The following is a 13,247-nucleotide window of genomic DNA, read 5'->3' as shown; positions in this document are numbered from 1 at the left end:
TTGTTCTATCTTGTATTGTTCTAAGTGTATGTTTTCAGTTACTGCAATTATGTATTTTTATACAAGTTCTGTAAAGGTATGTATATTGCCTGATTTATTTTCTTTTTTCTATGTTACATAAAATAAAAATTTGATCACAAAAAAAAAAAAAAGATTCACATCCTGTCACGGACTCGGTACACTCTTTTGGATTTGCTTCCCCACTTTTTGGACTCCATTTTCCCCCGTCCTGGATTTTCTCACACATGTACTCAGTTCTCCTCCCAGATTCTCATCAGCCCTGCTTCAGTCTCCAGCCAGTTGTTCCTACCTCATCTACATTTGCCCCTGGACTTCCTCAACCTGTTTTGCCCTCGGTATTCAGTTCCCCCATCTTGTGAGTACCCCTCCTTAGTTTAGTTTTGTAAATTCAGTTTAGTTTTGGTCGACTTCTGTTTTGTATTTATAGTGGGTTTTTTTTGTGGAGTTTTGAGTTGATTGGTTTAGTTCTGTCCTCTCACTTCAGTTCTCCATTTATGTATTGGTTTAGTTTTTGGGTTAAATAAATCTCTTACCTTTATTCACCTGTCTGCCAGTTTCTGTGTGCCTGCGCTTGGGTTCTCTGATCCCTTCTCATAACACACACACGTTACAGAATGACAGTTTATAATGCAACTGATTGAATTTACCTTTAAGTGATGCCGTTTTTGCTGTATATAATTATATAGATAACCTAATTATTCAGTTGTTACCATTGTCAGAAGACTTTATGCAGGTTTTTTTCTTCTTTTTGTGCCATAATTCAATTTCTAGTGCAAAACTTTAGAATAAGATAACATATCATGACTGTATCACCACTGCAGGCCACATTTATGAATGTGATATGTGTGTATAGCGTATAGTAATTTATTTATTAATCATTCTTTTCTTGCACTTGTGAGTGTTTTAGCTTGTACAGATCAATAAAGGTGTCTTAAAATACAAATCTGTTTTATGAAGTGGTTGGACTTATATTGAGAATGAACATAATCTGTTAAAATTTGACATTTTCTTTTTCTTATTGGTGTTGTACTTTGTATTAGTGAATGCTTATGTCATTTGAAAACTTTGTATCAATAAGTCTAAACCATAAGTATGTTCCACTACCTGTTTAAGGAATGTAGAATGGATACACACCCTAAAAAAATATTGCACTACTTTCCAGACCTTTACAAGGAAGTGACAGTTAAAGCTGCTGTATGTGTAAAAGTAAGAGAAATGGGTGTTGATTGGCATCGATCCCATCCATGGCCCTCGCTTATTACCAGTATTAGGTCTTTGAACGACATACATGATGTCCTGGAGAGCAGATTGGACTGTCTTGTACTTGATCACATCAAGGTGAAACATCAAAAACAAGGCATTGCTGTTTGGATGAATAAAGTTGTGTAAAAACTCTTGGAGAATCTGAAAAAAAGGTCAGACATGTCTCCAGTTGAGATGGCTCATGTTCATTAAGGGTGTCAGTAAGACATGAAATTGTGAACCAGCAAACATGCAGGACAAGCCAAAATGTGTCCTGCATGAGCCCTGCAAGTGAAAGAAGATGTATAAATCCTAAAGGACGCTGAGGAAGCGTTTGGTGTCAAGAAATTTGCTGTCTCCACTATGATTTCAGTGTTGTGGGTTTGAACACTCATGTGACACTAGACAAACTGGAACAGCTTCAGAAAGGACTTTGTAATCCTAAGATCAATAAATCAATCAAGTGCCTGTAGCCATGCTGCCACATTTAGTAGAGTCTTGTGCAAGAGACGTCCATCTGTCTTCACTGCCTCTGTGTCACTGTCCAACCCATCTACAGCACATTATCTCCTAGCTGAACACATAGTGTAGTTACTTTATGAATCAGAAACTACAGCAGAAAGAAAAGCAACACGGAACAGAAACAACAAATCTGTTTAGTTTTTTTAATTATTCATACAATATAGTTCCATTTTGACATCTGTCTGTTATCATGATCCACAGTATGTTATTACATGTAAGCAATGGTAACTGCATTGTTTTGTATAAAGAGCCAGGATTTTAATGAGACTGCAGCCTGTAGGCACTGATGCTTTGCTTGGTCCGTGATCCCATTAGAAGAACTCGATAGGGTCGTGGTGGGTTTTGGATTGCTGCATAGCACTCAGTGAAGTTTCTCCTCCATTGCACGGCAGCTGTTTGTGAACACGGAGGTGAACATGATCATCTCCTCCCACATGGACCTGCAAGTAAGTACAAGCAAAGTTAATTTATTCTTCTTTTAGCTCTGTTGACAAAAGAAAGAAAAGAGATTCTGTTCTTTGTGGGCCTAATGGTAAATCATGCTCTAGACTAGAGACAGCTGCTAACTTTCCTGCCTGCTGTTTGGAGACTGACTTTCAGTGGATTTAAATGGCATTTTTAAAAAATGAAAACAGCTATGAAAATGAAAATTCTATGATTCTCACTTCTAAAATTCCCATATTTTGCTGTTTCTTTATCCCTCTGCAACTGGCGGTAAATCGAAAATTGTTGGGTTGTGAACAAAACAAGACACTGAGGACGTCATCTTGGACGTTGATCAATACTTTTCACCATTTTGGGCAATTTTATGGCCCTAGCAACTGATTGATTAAACAAGAAAACAATCAGCAGATCAGTGAACAGGGCGAATAATCAGTAGTTGCAGCAAGAGATTACAACTTTCCTTGGTTCAAAATGCAGTTTCGTTTAGCCAATTTCAGGAAATTTGTTAAACATCTGTGGCAAATTTGGAGGGAATTTGGTTTGAAAGGAAGAAAGGTGGACCATAACTTTAAAGATGCATGCTGGAAACTAAAAATGGCTGTAATCAACCTCCACAGACAACAGATCATGATCTGTTGTCTACATAAAAACTACTGAGAACAGCTTTAAATCTGACCTGAGAATAAAAGGCTGTGTATAGTCATGGTTTCCTGGGGAGCCATCAATAAAGATCTATTACTATCATGAGTGCACACTATTAAGAAAGGATCATGTATAGAGACTTCTGGGGTTATTTGCCTTGTAAAAAACAATAATTACCTTGATGAAGTAGTTGGTCCCGGCCACCACCTGTGTCTTGTAGCTCCTGGCAGTAAAAACATCATAGGTCTTCCCTGCTTTTTGCTCTGCATGAGGCTTCATCTGAGCAACAATGAGACAGAAACACGAAAGTGAAACACAGGCCCGGTGTGAAGAGTTCTGATGGAACAAAGTCAAAGAGTAAAAGTATTCCTTCTTGTACTCACTGAATCACAGAGCTGCTGGATCTCTTGGTCGGCTTCCTTTGCCTGGGAGGTTCCTCCACACAGCATTGTGACAGTTTTAGTTGCACAAATCAACCAAGAAACGGGCAAAACGGAGTGTTTATATGAGGCGACGTTCAGGTTGAGTCACTGGATCATGTGAGTTCCTGGATCGTACCATCAGCGTGGGGAGCGGAGGGGTGGTCGAGGATGTTAAACGACGTCACAAGCACAAAAACAACAAAATGCTTCTGACTGTGAAGAAAAACAGTATTAATTCCATTTAAATATCTAGTTCAAATGCTTAAAATGGCAAGAAAGGCAGAAACTCCAAATATATCCATCAAATTCTTCCACTCTCTCTTTTTTTAATGGCATGTGGGTCAGTCCGGGGCGTGGCTGTGTTACCAGGTGACAGCTGAGCCTCCTGTTCAAAACACTGCTGGGAAACCAGACTAGAAAAACTGGAGGAGGAAATAAAAAAATGCCTGGGTGCTCTTGTTTGGAGAGGTGAGTCACTGACTTGTCATTCAGCTTCGTAAGTCTTTCCTGCAGTTCCTCCGTTTGCATTGGAGCCAATCACTTCTCATGTTGTTTGCACCACATACTATGTACATTTCCACGTTGTCAGCTGTTCGATTGGCACATTCCTACACCCTGGAAGCATTTCTATAACTTTGTGTCACTTTTTTCTTGGATTTACTGCACTTGATATTGATTTGATTTCTTATTTGTCTGGGGACAGTAAGTGTCCACTGACTTGTGACATTTTATGCTTTAAAAAAAGTCTTGTTATCCTTTAAAAAAAAGAAAAAAAAGAAATCCATATGCTAGCATTCACTGTGTTCACTCCTGTATGAAAACTTACTTAGCCATGAAGCAGATTATGATCACAGTTCCAAAAAATACAGAGTTGATGCTATTTTAAAATTCTTTCTCTCACTGTAGCTAAATAGGATTTTAAAAACTGTGTACATGCTCATACAGATGTGTAAATGCTGTTAACACTGTGACATACAGCTGTCCTCTTTTGTTTCCTCTTTAGTAGATTTACGCCGAGGTTACGGAGGAAGTTGGTATATCAGTAAAAACAAAATGTGACAACGCCAAAGAGAAAAACTCTCCTCTGCTCGAGCTGCAACAGTTATTCCATCAGTCTGTGACTACTGCATTAATGCTCAGATGTTTTGATAATTTATTGAAACATAATTGTTAAACATCAGATTTTAAGATTTAAAAAAAGTTTTCACTGTTTTTTAACACTTAATATAGTAGAACACTTTTAATTTGTCCCACACAGCCTCAACTTGTTAAAACTAGAGCATTTTATTGGGTGTCATTTGGCTAACTGTTGTATATTTTTCCACTTCAGCCCCAATTTTGTGTGTGTGTCATCAAACAGAAATATTCTTAATATCTTTTTATATTCTATAAATTTCCACAAACATTCAAAGCCATAAACTTTAAAAGATTTGCTGCTAGCAATAGAAACTAAACTTTTTTTAACTTTTGTTTTATCAATTTAATCAGAGTTTTCACACAATTAGATAACAGTTAGCTTTTAAAAAAATGAATTAAGGTGTGCAAATATAAATGAAAAAACTGTAATATTTAGTAAGATCTCTATAACAACCATACTCTAACTGATTTGCACTTCTGGATATCGAAAGCTGATAAACATTTACAGGAATGTAGTGACTTATAGTGGTGCATTTTGAATTATACAGAATATGTACGTACAAGTATGTCAACTCATGTACAGGTTAACATAGATCACTTATTTCTTATAAACTTGATTTGATCTTTTATTTAACAGATACAGCCCAAAGCCTTTCCCCAAAAGCAGAAATCAGCTAAAATTAAAACTGTCATATGTAATTTGTGTGTAATTGTAGCACTTTTGGCTTTAATTAGGGCAGCTATTTATGCTCCAATGTACAATATTGTCACAACAGAGTGATTGTAACAACATTTTTAGTCTGACTGACCTGAGCTTCAACCCTCTGAGATGTGAAATGAAACACCAGTGACTGTGCGCCGACCTTCTCACAACAACATGACTAACGAGTCTGTGGCCTAATGGGAGTAAATGATGTGGAAACTTTTCCCAAAAGTCTGTGTACAGAATGTACTGCTATACAACTGAGTAATCTTTTCTTTAGATCAAGCTATCCATTTACCTTTGTCTAGAGAATTTGGCAGCTCAGACCCACACAGGACCAACAATGAGGACATCTGCTGGACAAATGTATCTCTTACCAACATCATAATCCGGATTTTCTTCCATATGGACGAGCAGATTCATTGGTGTAAAATAGAATAAAAGACCTCTTATTCTAAATTGGCCACGTGACCCAGATTCACAACACTGTGTTCAGGCTTTTTGTGTTCACTTCCTGCTTATGCCAATTAAGATTTGCTGACAAAAACATGCAGCAGAACAGACAGAACACTTATCAGGATTCAGAATACCCGACAGTTTTGATTAAATTTAACTGGAGAAAAAACCTGAAGGAGACATTAGCAGTGTTGTTCAAAGAGCAGGTAGCTTTCAGCAGCCTTTTATAGTTAAACAAATCTTTCTGCTGGCCACATACCTCTACTGCAACCAGTTCCAGCAAACAGTCATGACACATTTATATTATTCCTGCTAAGCATCAACATGTTAGCACAAGCTAAGAAAAAAAGTGATTTTATATTTTGTCACCATTTTTTCTGTATTTCTGAAATACATTATAATATTATACAATGACAAAAAACAGACCAATAATGTAGATGTTTAATGCAAAAAAAATAAAAACACATGACTGCAAATAATATTAAAATTTCAATTTTGCAATAAATTTTCCCCCCTAAAAAGACCGTTAAAATACATTTACAAATCTAGTATAATTTCATGAATATTGCCACTTCATTTAAAGCTTGAACCATTAAATTAGGGTTTTAAAAAAATGTATTTTAATTGTGTAAAATCATTGAATATGTGTGAGATGGTTATTTTAAGATATTTTACATTATTGTTTCGGTGCATCAGCAGCTGTGATATTGCTGTTTTTAACAGTTTTTGTTTGTTTTTGTTCATTTCTTTGTTTTTTTATACTTCTTTTTTTTTACAGTTTATGCAAATGTTACAATTTAGTCTCAAGGAGCTGCTGGGATGGTTATACATTGTTGGTCCTGTCTTAAAACAGGACCTCAGTTAGTGCCAAGTGTACCTCCTTGTCTGGTTAAAATCTGTCAGCTGGTAAATATATAAAAACATATCTGGTGTACAGGCAGAAGTCTTTTTGAAAGAGCATTTAAAAGAAAGATTTTTCTCAATCTTGATAATTGTCTCACAGATTCTCTGATTTATCTTGTAACTGCCTGTGTGTCCTGACCACAGGATTGAAACTGTATATATACAGTATATATATATATATACATGTATGTAACTGTATATACAGGCTGTAAATGGAATCAGCTTCGACTGTATTCTGTCCACAGCAGCAAAACTAGTAGTCTGCAAGAATTTGACAGCAAAGATAAATATATTTCAGCAATTCTACATCATCTGGCAGTGCTAATATACACACAAACTGACAGTATTAGAGACTTTGCAGGTTGTTACTGCAGTAATATGCACACTGGGATCTCGAGGGCCACTGAACAGATACTTTAACGAGCACAGACAGAGTTCAGTACCGATAATGAAGCCGCGCCACATATAATCTTTCGCCAATATGCCATCAGGTAGAAAAAACTTCCCCAGAGGCACAATGAGTTAAGCTACATGCAATTGTCTACCATCAGGAAGAGGTGGGTGGTCATTGGAGAGCTGCTTTCACTGACTATTACAACTTTGGAAGCTGCCAAGAAGATGAATGCATGTAATGATGGCGAAAAAAAGAAGAAACACAGAGAGTGATTGTACACTGATGGGAAAAAGCAATTCTCTTTTTATCGGTAGTTTAAATAACACCAAGAGAATAGAGGCTATGCTGAGATAAATAATGGAAAGTAAAGAAGCATGTGTATCAGGATTATTAGAGAACAAACCTTGCAAGAAGCATGACCCTCCCAAGGTCAAAGTAGTAGAAAATATAAAGCACACTGCAAAGGGTTTGGACTGTTTGACTTTGTAAAAGGTTGAAATATTCGTCCTGTATCTTATTTTACCCTTTATGGAAGCTGCACTAAAGCTTAGGGTGTGTCAAGATGTAAACAGAGTTGAGAAGACAGATGCAGCTCAAGGAATATTGGTGGCCTCTGAGTCCCATCTAAGACTAGAAAGAGCAAATCAGTGGGCTTTGGGCTTTGATGAGAAACTGACTTGGAGGATTTGCAGACAGAAATGTGTAAGCTGCAGCCTTCAGGGGTTGCTGTGAAGTTTGTTGCTTGGCTTCAGTCCCAGCTGATGGCTGCTGAAATGCACAAAGTCACTCGAGATGTGGATATTTGAAAATGGCTTTAAGCTGTGAAACCGAACTCCAAGGACACGAAGCTCCACCAGCAAACCTCAGGCTGTTTTAAACTAGAAAACAAACAAGTTTTTTTTTCTCTAAATAGTCTGAGAAAGCAGCTGTCTAACACTTGCAAGCAGTGCTCAGCGCCTGCTGACCTGCTGCCCACTCCTCACACTGATGTTTGCTTCCTGCTGCACAATGTGTGAAATAATGCAGCTCCTGGGACTTCAGTGGGACAATAAAGTGTCAGCGTCCAGACTTTAGACTCCGTATTACATGGAGCCAGTTGGCAACATGAAAAATGACTGAAAATAGGTCTTTCTATCATTGGCTGATTCTGGTTGTATTTTTTTAACCAATCTGCAGGGATTCCATTAATTTTGGTGCAAAACCAGCTCTGTGTGTATGTTAAGGTGGTACTAAAGTACATATCTGGGTTAAAGATTAAAAATATACATATTATTTCAGTTTCTACTGCATTTAGTGTGACTGAATGGGGAAGTATTTAGTTTTTCCATCAAATATAACCTACATAACACACGTATTTGAAAGTGATTCATTCATTCAGTTATTGTTTCCTTCTGTTCCTCGGGGTTAATGAGGTTTGGAGATAAAAGCGTTGATTTCAGGTGGAACGCAAGAGACACAAGAGTACAATTCCAGCAGCTTTCTGTGCCTTCTTTTACGTGAAAAAAGACATTTCCACTTTAAATTAGCTCAGAAAAGGCATAAATTGGTGCGTAAAAGTTACCAAAACGCAAGAAATGAAGAGTGGGATGCCCACAACTTCTTCTGTTCATCAAAACCCTGCGCCATGTCTGGAGCTATAATTTTTCCAACCTGAGGGTGGCGACAAATGCAGGATTTATTTGGGGTTGAATTTCTGAAGAAGAAGGAGAGAAGACGTCTGCGGTAGTGCGTAACACCGGGAGGTCATGTTTTCAGTTCACGGCGCGTCCGTCTCCATCATGCTGTCCTGCGTCTTGGCACAAACCTTCTGCCAGGTCGCTACTGAAGCCAACAGCAGGTTTTACCCGACTCTTGGTTTGGTTTTTCGGGCTTTTACAACCTCAAGTCCCAAATGCGGGGAAGCATCCGAAAATGGTAATAAAACACAATCAAACATCCATAAATATATGTATTTCCTGGTGTTGTGAGCAGTGCCAGAGTAGGCCTACATGTTTATATCTCACTAATTAATTTATAGCACTCTAGCTGTCATAATAATCCGATAACACAGAGGAAATGTTGTTTTAAGGCCTTATGGGGAGCTCGTAAAAATATGTAATGCCTCGATAACTGAAGGCGTTTATGGTTTCATGTGAAGCTGCTGCCAGCATTTTCCAGCTGAATGAAGTGCAGGTTGTGCAGCCCACTCAGGGGTTTTCATGTGATTGTTGGAAACCTGTGAGAGTTTGGTTGACTCTGGCATTTTTTGTTTGAAATGGAAAACAATAGTCTGTCGGTGGTTTTAACTGTGTTCAGGTAAAGCTTCAGTTTAGCCCCAAAGCAGGAAAACACATACAGCAGTCAGTAGGACTTGGTGGGTTCTAGTTGAAGCAATGGATGGTGAGTTGATATGATTTTACAAATAAGAAAGCATCAGAAGCCTACAGTGTAGCCATTTCTGCTGTAAAATGACAGTAAAATACTAGTATTTCATTATAGTTTTACAGTGTTACTATTCTCATTTCCTTGAACACTCTATTAAGCAACTGTAAAATGTATTATTCTGTTCTACTGTACAACGTGAAGTTTACAATACAATGCTGGCAGCAGTGGTTGCCAGAATAAGTGTCATTTATTTAGCAGAATATGAGGTTCACTGTTTCATACTGTGTTTAGACTTTCTAAGAATGTCCCAATATATTGACATAGTGTTGCCACTGTAATCAATCATTAACCGGAATTGTAGATGCCGGTAGATTACAACATTTTCTTCTTTTTAGCTGTGAATCGCAGACATATACCATAACAAACAATGTGTCTTTAATCTTTGTGATCAATAATTGACATCTACCAACTCTGTTTAAAAATGTGTGTACCACCAAAACAACTAAAACAATGAAGGATAAATAAAGTTACATTTACATACACAAAGCAATGTATGACATACTGTGGCCTATTAAATATGTATTTTAGAAACCAAGGAAAAACAATTCATTTATTGTAAAATAAATGTGTAAATGGCCTATCTCAGTGCAGCAGAATAAAGTTAGCAATAATATTCTTAGCTGATTAATTAAGTCGCTAAGCAGTGCGTTGTTCAGTTGTCAGTTTTACAGTAGCTTGCTGTTGATGGTCATTCTTGTTTATGGCTCCAAAAAACATCACATTTTAGATTATTTAACCCTATTTTTTGGAAAAATGGTGCACAACTGTTAGGGTTTGGGGGTTCTTTAAACACTTTGTTAGGCTGCTGTTAATTTATTACTGTATTCTAAGGTAGAATGTGAAGCAGTGGTTGGCAATATTAGTGTAAATTTACTTATTGATTTCAGCACTCTACAGCAGAATATTACTGTTAAATACTGTGTCTAGACTTAATACTAATGATTTACTGTATTTATATAGTGTTGCCACTCTAGTAGTTGCCTGTAAATTACAACATTTTCTTCTGTTAAAACATGTAAACTGTGAATTGCAGACAGATAGCATAACTAACAATGTGCCTTTAATCTTTATGATCAAAAATTGACATTTATCAACTCTGTTTAACATGTAAAAATGCACATATCACTGAAGTAGCTTGAACAATAAAGGAGAAGGAACGTTAGATCTGTATTGATTGGGGACATTTATTTAAAGGCAGTAATGGGTGACGAATTCCAGTCTGTTAAGTATATTTTAGAAACCAAGAAAATGTAATTTCTGTTAATGTAAATCACATGTGAAAATGACCTTTTCTAGTGCATCAGTGTAAAGTTATAGATATTATTCTTATTGCTTAAATTGAGCCTCCAGTCTAAACAGTGTGTTGAGAATGAACTGTTCTTACTGGCCATTCTTGTTTTTGGCTCTAAACATCAGATTTTATGGTATTTAACCCTATTTTTGGAGTTCACTACTGTGAGATTTTAGTGGTAATTACAGTGATATTTGGATAATGGGGTCCAGTTTTGCCGCTTTGTTAAAATGTTTGCTTCCTGCTGTGTTTCTCCGTAAGCCTCGGTGGTGACCTACTCGCAGCTGAAGACCATGCTGTCAAACCGGGACGTTCAGCTTTTTGATGTGAGAAATCCTGAGGAATACCAGGCAGGACGCATTTCAGAGGCTGTCAACATCCCACGTAAGTGATAGCGCATATGCAGCCTAGTCCTGAGCTCTTCTGTGTTTGAAATGTTTCGTGTGTGTTTGTTTATCAGTGGGCACCCTGGAGGAGTCTCTACAGCTTTCCCCCGAGCTCTTTCAGCAGAAGTTTGAAGTGAAGGCGCCTCAAAAGGACGACGATAACATTGTGTTTCACTGCGCAAAGGGCAGCAGGAGCCTGAAAGCGTTGGACATTGCCCATCGGCTGGGATTTAGCAGGTAAGCAGCCGCGAATGCACACAGGAAGCATCCAAAGGTCCAGCTATCACTTCACCTACAGCTATGAGTGGTAGATTGCATGTGCCGGTAATTAATTATTAGTCGGTCCTGCTGCTGCAGCTGGAGACAAAGTCCTCAGAGGCTGCTTTGGCCTCTTGCATGCTGCATGACCTTTTAGTGAACAAACAAACATCAGCTAAGTTCTGCTCTCGATGCTTCCTGTTCTCAGGGCGAGACATTACAAAGGAGGCTACGCTGAGTGGGTCGAGAAAGAAGGAAAATGAACCCGGGATGAAATCTGCACGGCAGTTTCCTCGTCTTTACACACAACATACATAACAGATGTTACACTTGAGCAACCTCAGTGGTACGATTTTATATCACACTGACTGTTTTAAGTTGTTCCAGCCATCCATCAGTGATTCTAAATCTCCATTTAACCTGCAATGAATGTCGTTGGACTGTAAGAGGAGACCGAAGTTCAAGCTCTGTAAGTTCTGAGTTAAATTAACCATTTCCTGTCACTTTCTAAGTTTCACACTGGGTTCATATCAGCTGTTCAACCACAAGTGTACTTTTATTCTGCGTAGAGACAGAATGTGCAACAAACTGGTTCATGTGACAACAATTTAAAATAAATTTTAATAAAGATTAAACACATCTTTGCATAGACTGTTTTGTTCACAGTTCTCACAGCAGCAATATGTCATAGGTTATTCTTTGGTAGTTAGTAAGAAAAACAACATATTAAATCTTTTTATCATCATTTATTTTTTTTTAAATACCTCATAGCAGTTTGGAAAAAACGAGCAAAGACACAAAACATGCCCAAAATATAAGCCAAAAAAAAAAAAATCTAAAAATGAGAAACAGAGAGAAGCTCATTAAAAAAGACAAATAAATGAGAGTTGTTTCATGGGCTTAAAACATTATTTATAATGAGCTGTTGCTTTTTTCCCCAGCACTTTGAGGTCTTTTTTTATTCCTTTAATTAATTTATTGGGGATTTTTCAGTTTGCTCGCTTTTGGTTGTTTGATTTGTGGAGTGTTCACAAAGATGTTTTAGCTGTTTTCAAAAATAGTTTCAGGCTCTTTCGTGTCTTTTGTACAGTGGATCATGGGAATTAGGAGACCGCTGTTGTTTCGTAGCTCCAAAAATTACTAAATGTATGCACTAAATTGCAGATATTAATGGTAAATGTAACATTCACACTGTTTTATACAGTGTCAAACAGCCAGTTAAACCTGAACAGCACAGTGATTTTTTTTTCAATCTAATTCTGTATGTGCATGCTAATTTGGAGCTGTTTCACCATCATTCACTGTTTTTTTCAGCTTAATTCTCTTTGCTTTGCCACTTTCCCAGTGTGAACATACAGGCTCATGGATTTGGGACTCGGCTGCTTTTTCGTTGTGGGGTAAAAGCAGTTCAACATATGGACCAATAGATGGCAGCAAATTTTCAACCAACTCTGGAAATGTCTTCCCACTACCGCTGTCCTCCATCATTATTTCAGCGATGCCCTCTTAGTCCTGACCTTCACACCAGGCAGGTATAGATCCTGTGAGCAAGCAGCTGTCAGGAGCTCGATTGGCACGTGGGAAAGCAGAACGCACTTCACTCCCCGCCTTCCACTCTCATCCTCTGTGATCAGGGCTATTTGCAAAACATCACTACAGCAGCTTTGTGTGTGTCTGTGTGTGTGTGTTTGCAGGGGTGGAGAAATCAATGTCGCCTTTATGATCTCTGTAGGAGGGACCGAAAAGGTTGTGATGTGGGTTTACACGTCTTAGGTCATGAATTTGAAGGAAGTTCCACCCCAAACACCTTTCTTTTGTCCGTGTTCAAGTCTATCATCAATCACCAGGTGAAAGAGGCAGTATTCATTCCAGGAAATATTACACACTTCCACTAGCTGCCACTCATATGGGAGAAACGGTGATTGATTTCCTGAATGCTGCATAATGTACATAAATGGAATGCAAAGGAAATCAAAATTTATTGGATACTGGCTTTGGACGA

General features: G+C 37.9%; 2 protein-coding genes across 4 annotated transcripts; one reads left to right on the top strand and one right to left on the bottom strand.

Annotated features, from left to right (window-relative positions):
- Positions 1–1,914: 1,914 nt before the first annotated feature.
- On the bottom strand, positions 1,915–3,416 carry LOC111565952 (cystatin-B-like). Its single transcript, XM_023266286.3, has 3 exons — positions 3,255–3,416; positions 3,049–3,150; positions 1,915–2,225 (listed from the first exon to the last, which is right to left on the bottom strand). Exons 1-3 carry the CDS (start codon positions 3,318–3,320, stop codon positions 2,097–2,099), a joined length of 297 nt encoding a protein of 98 aa, XP_023122054.1. The 5' UTR covers positions 3,321–3,416; the 3' UTR covers positions 1,915–2,096.
- Positions 3,417–3,652: 236 nt separating this feature from the next.
- Positions 3,653–11,880, top strand: si:ch211-161h7.8 (thiosulfate:glutathione sulfurtransferase). 3 transcript variants are annotated; one of them, XM_035946452.2, is made up of 4 exons: positions 3,653–3,761; positions 10,863–10,985; positions 11,062–11,224; positions 11,454–11,880. In XM_035946452.2, the coding sequence occupies exons 2-4, from the start codon at positions 10,895–10,897 to the stop codon at positions 11,506–11,508; spliced, it is 309 nt and encodes a 102-aa protein (XP_035802345.2). In that variant the 5' UTR covers positions 3,653–3,761; positions 10,863–10,894; the 3' UTR covers positions 11,509–11,880. The 3 variants fall into 3 exon arrangements, with proteins under 3 accessions (XP_035802345.2, XP_023122053.2, XP_035802344.2); XM_023266285.3 differs by lacking the exon at positions 3,653–3,761 and adding an exon at positions 8,581–8,800; XM_035946451.2 differs by lacking the exon at positions 3,653–3,761 and adding an exon at positions 9,122–9,265.
- Positions 11,881–13,247: the final 1,367 nt, after the last annotated feature.

The sequence above is a fragment of the Amphiprion ocellaris genome, chromosome 22 (assembly GCF_022539595.1).
Source record: "Amphiprion ocellaris isolate individual 3 ecotype Okinawa chromosome 22, ASM2253959v1, whole genome shotgun sequence".
In the NCBI taxonomy this organism is placed as follows: Eukaryota; Metazoa; Chordata; class Actinopteri; family Pomacentridae; genus Amphiprion; species Amphiprion ocellaris.
The sequence above is the reverse complement of the archived record's forward strand: the minus strand, read 5'-3'. Positions and strand labels throughout refer to the sequence as shown.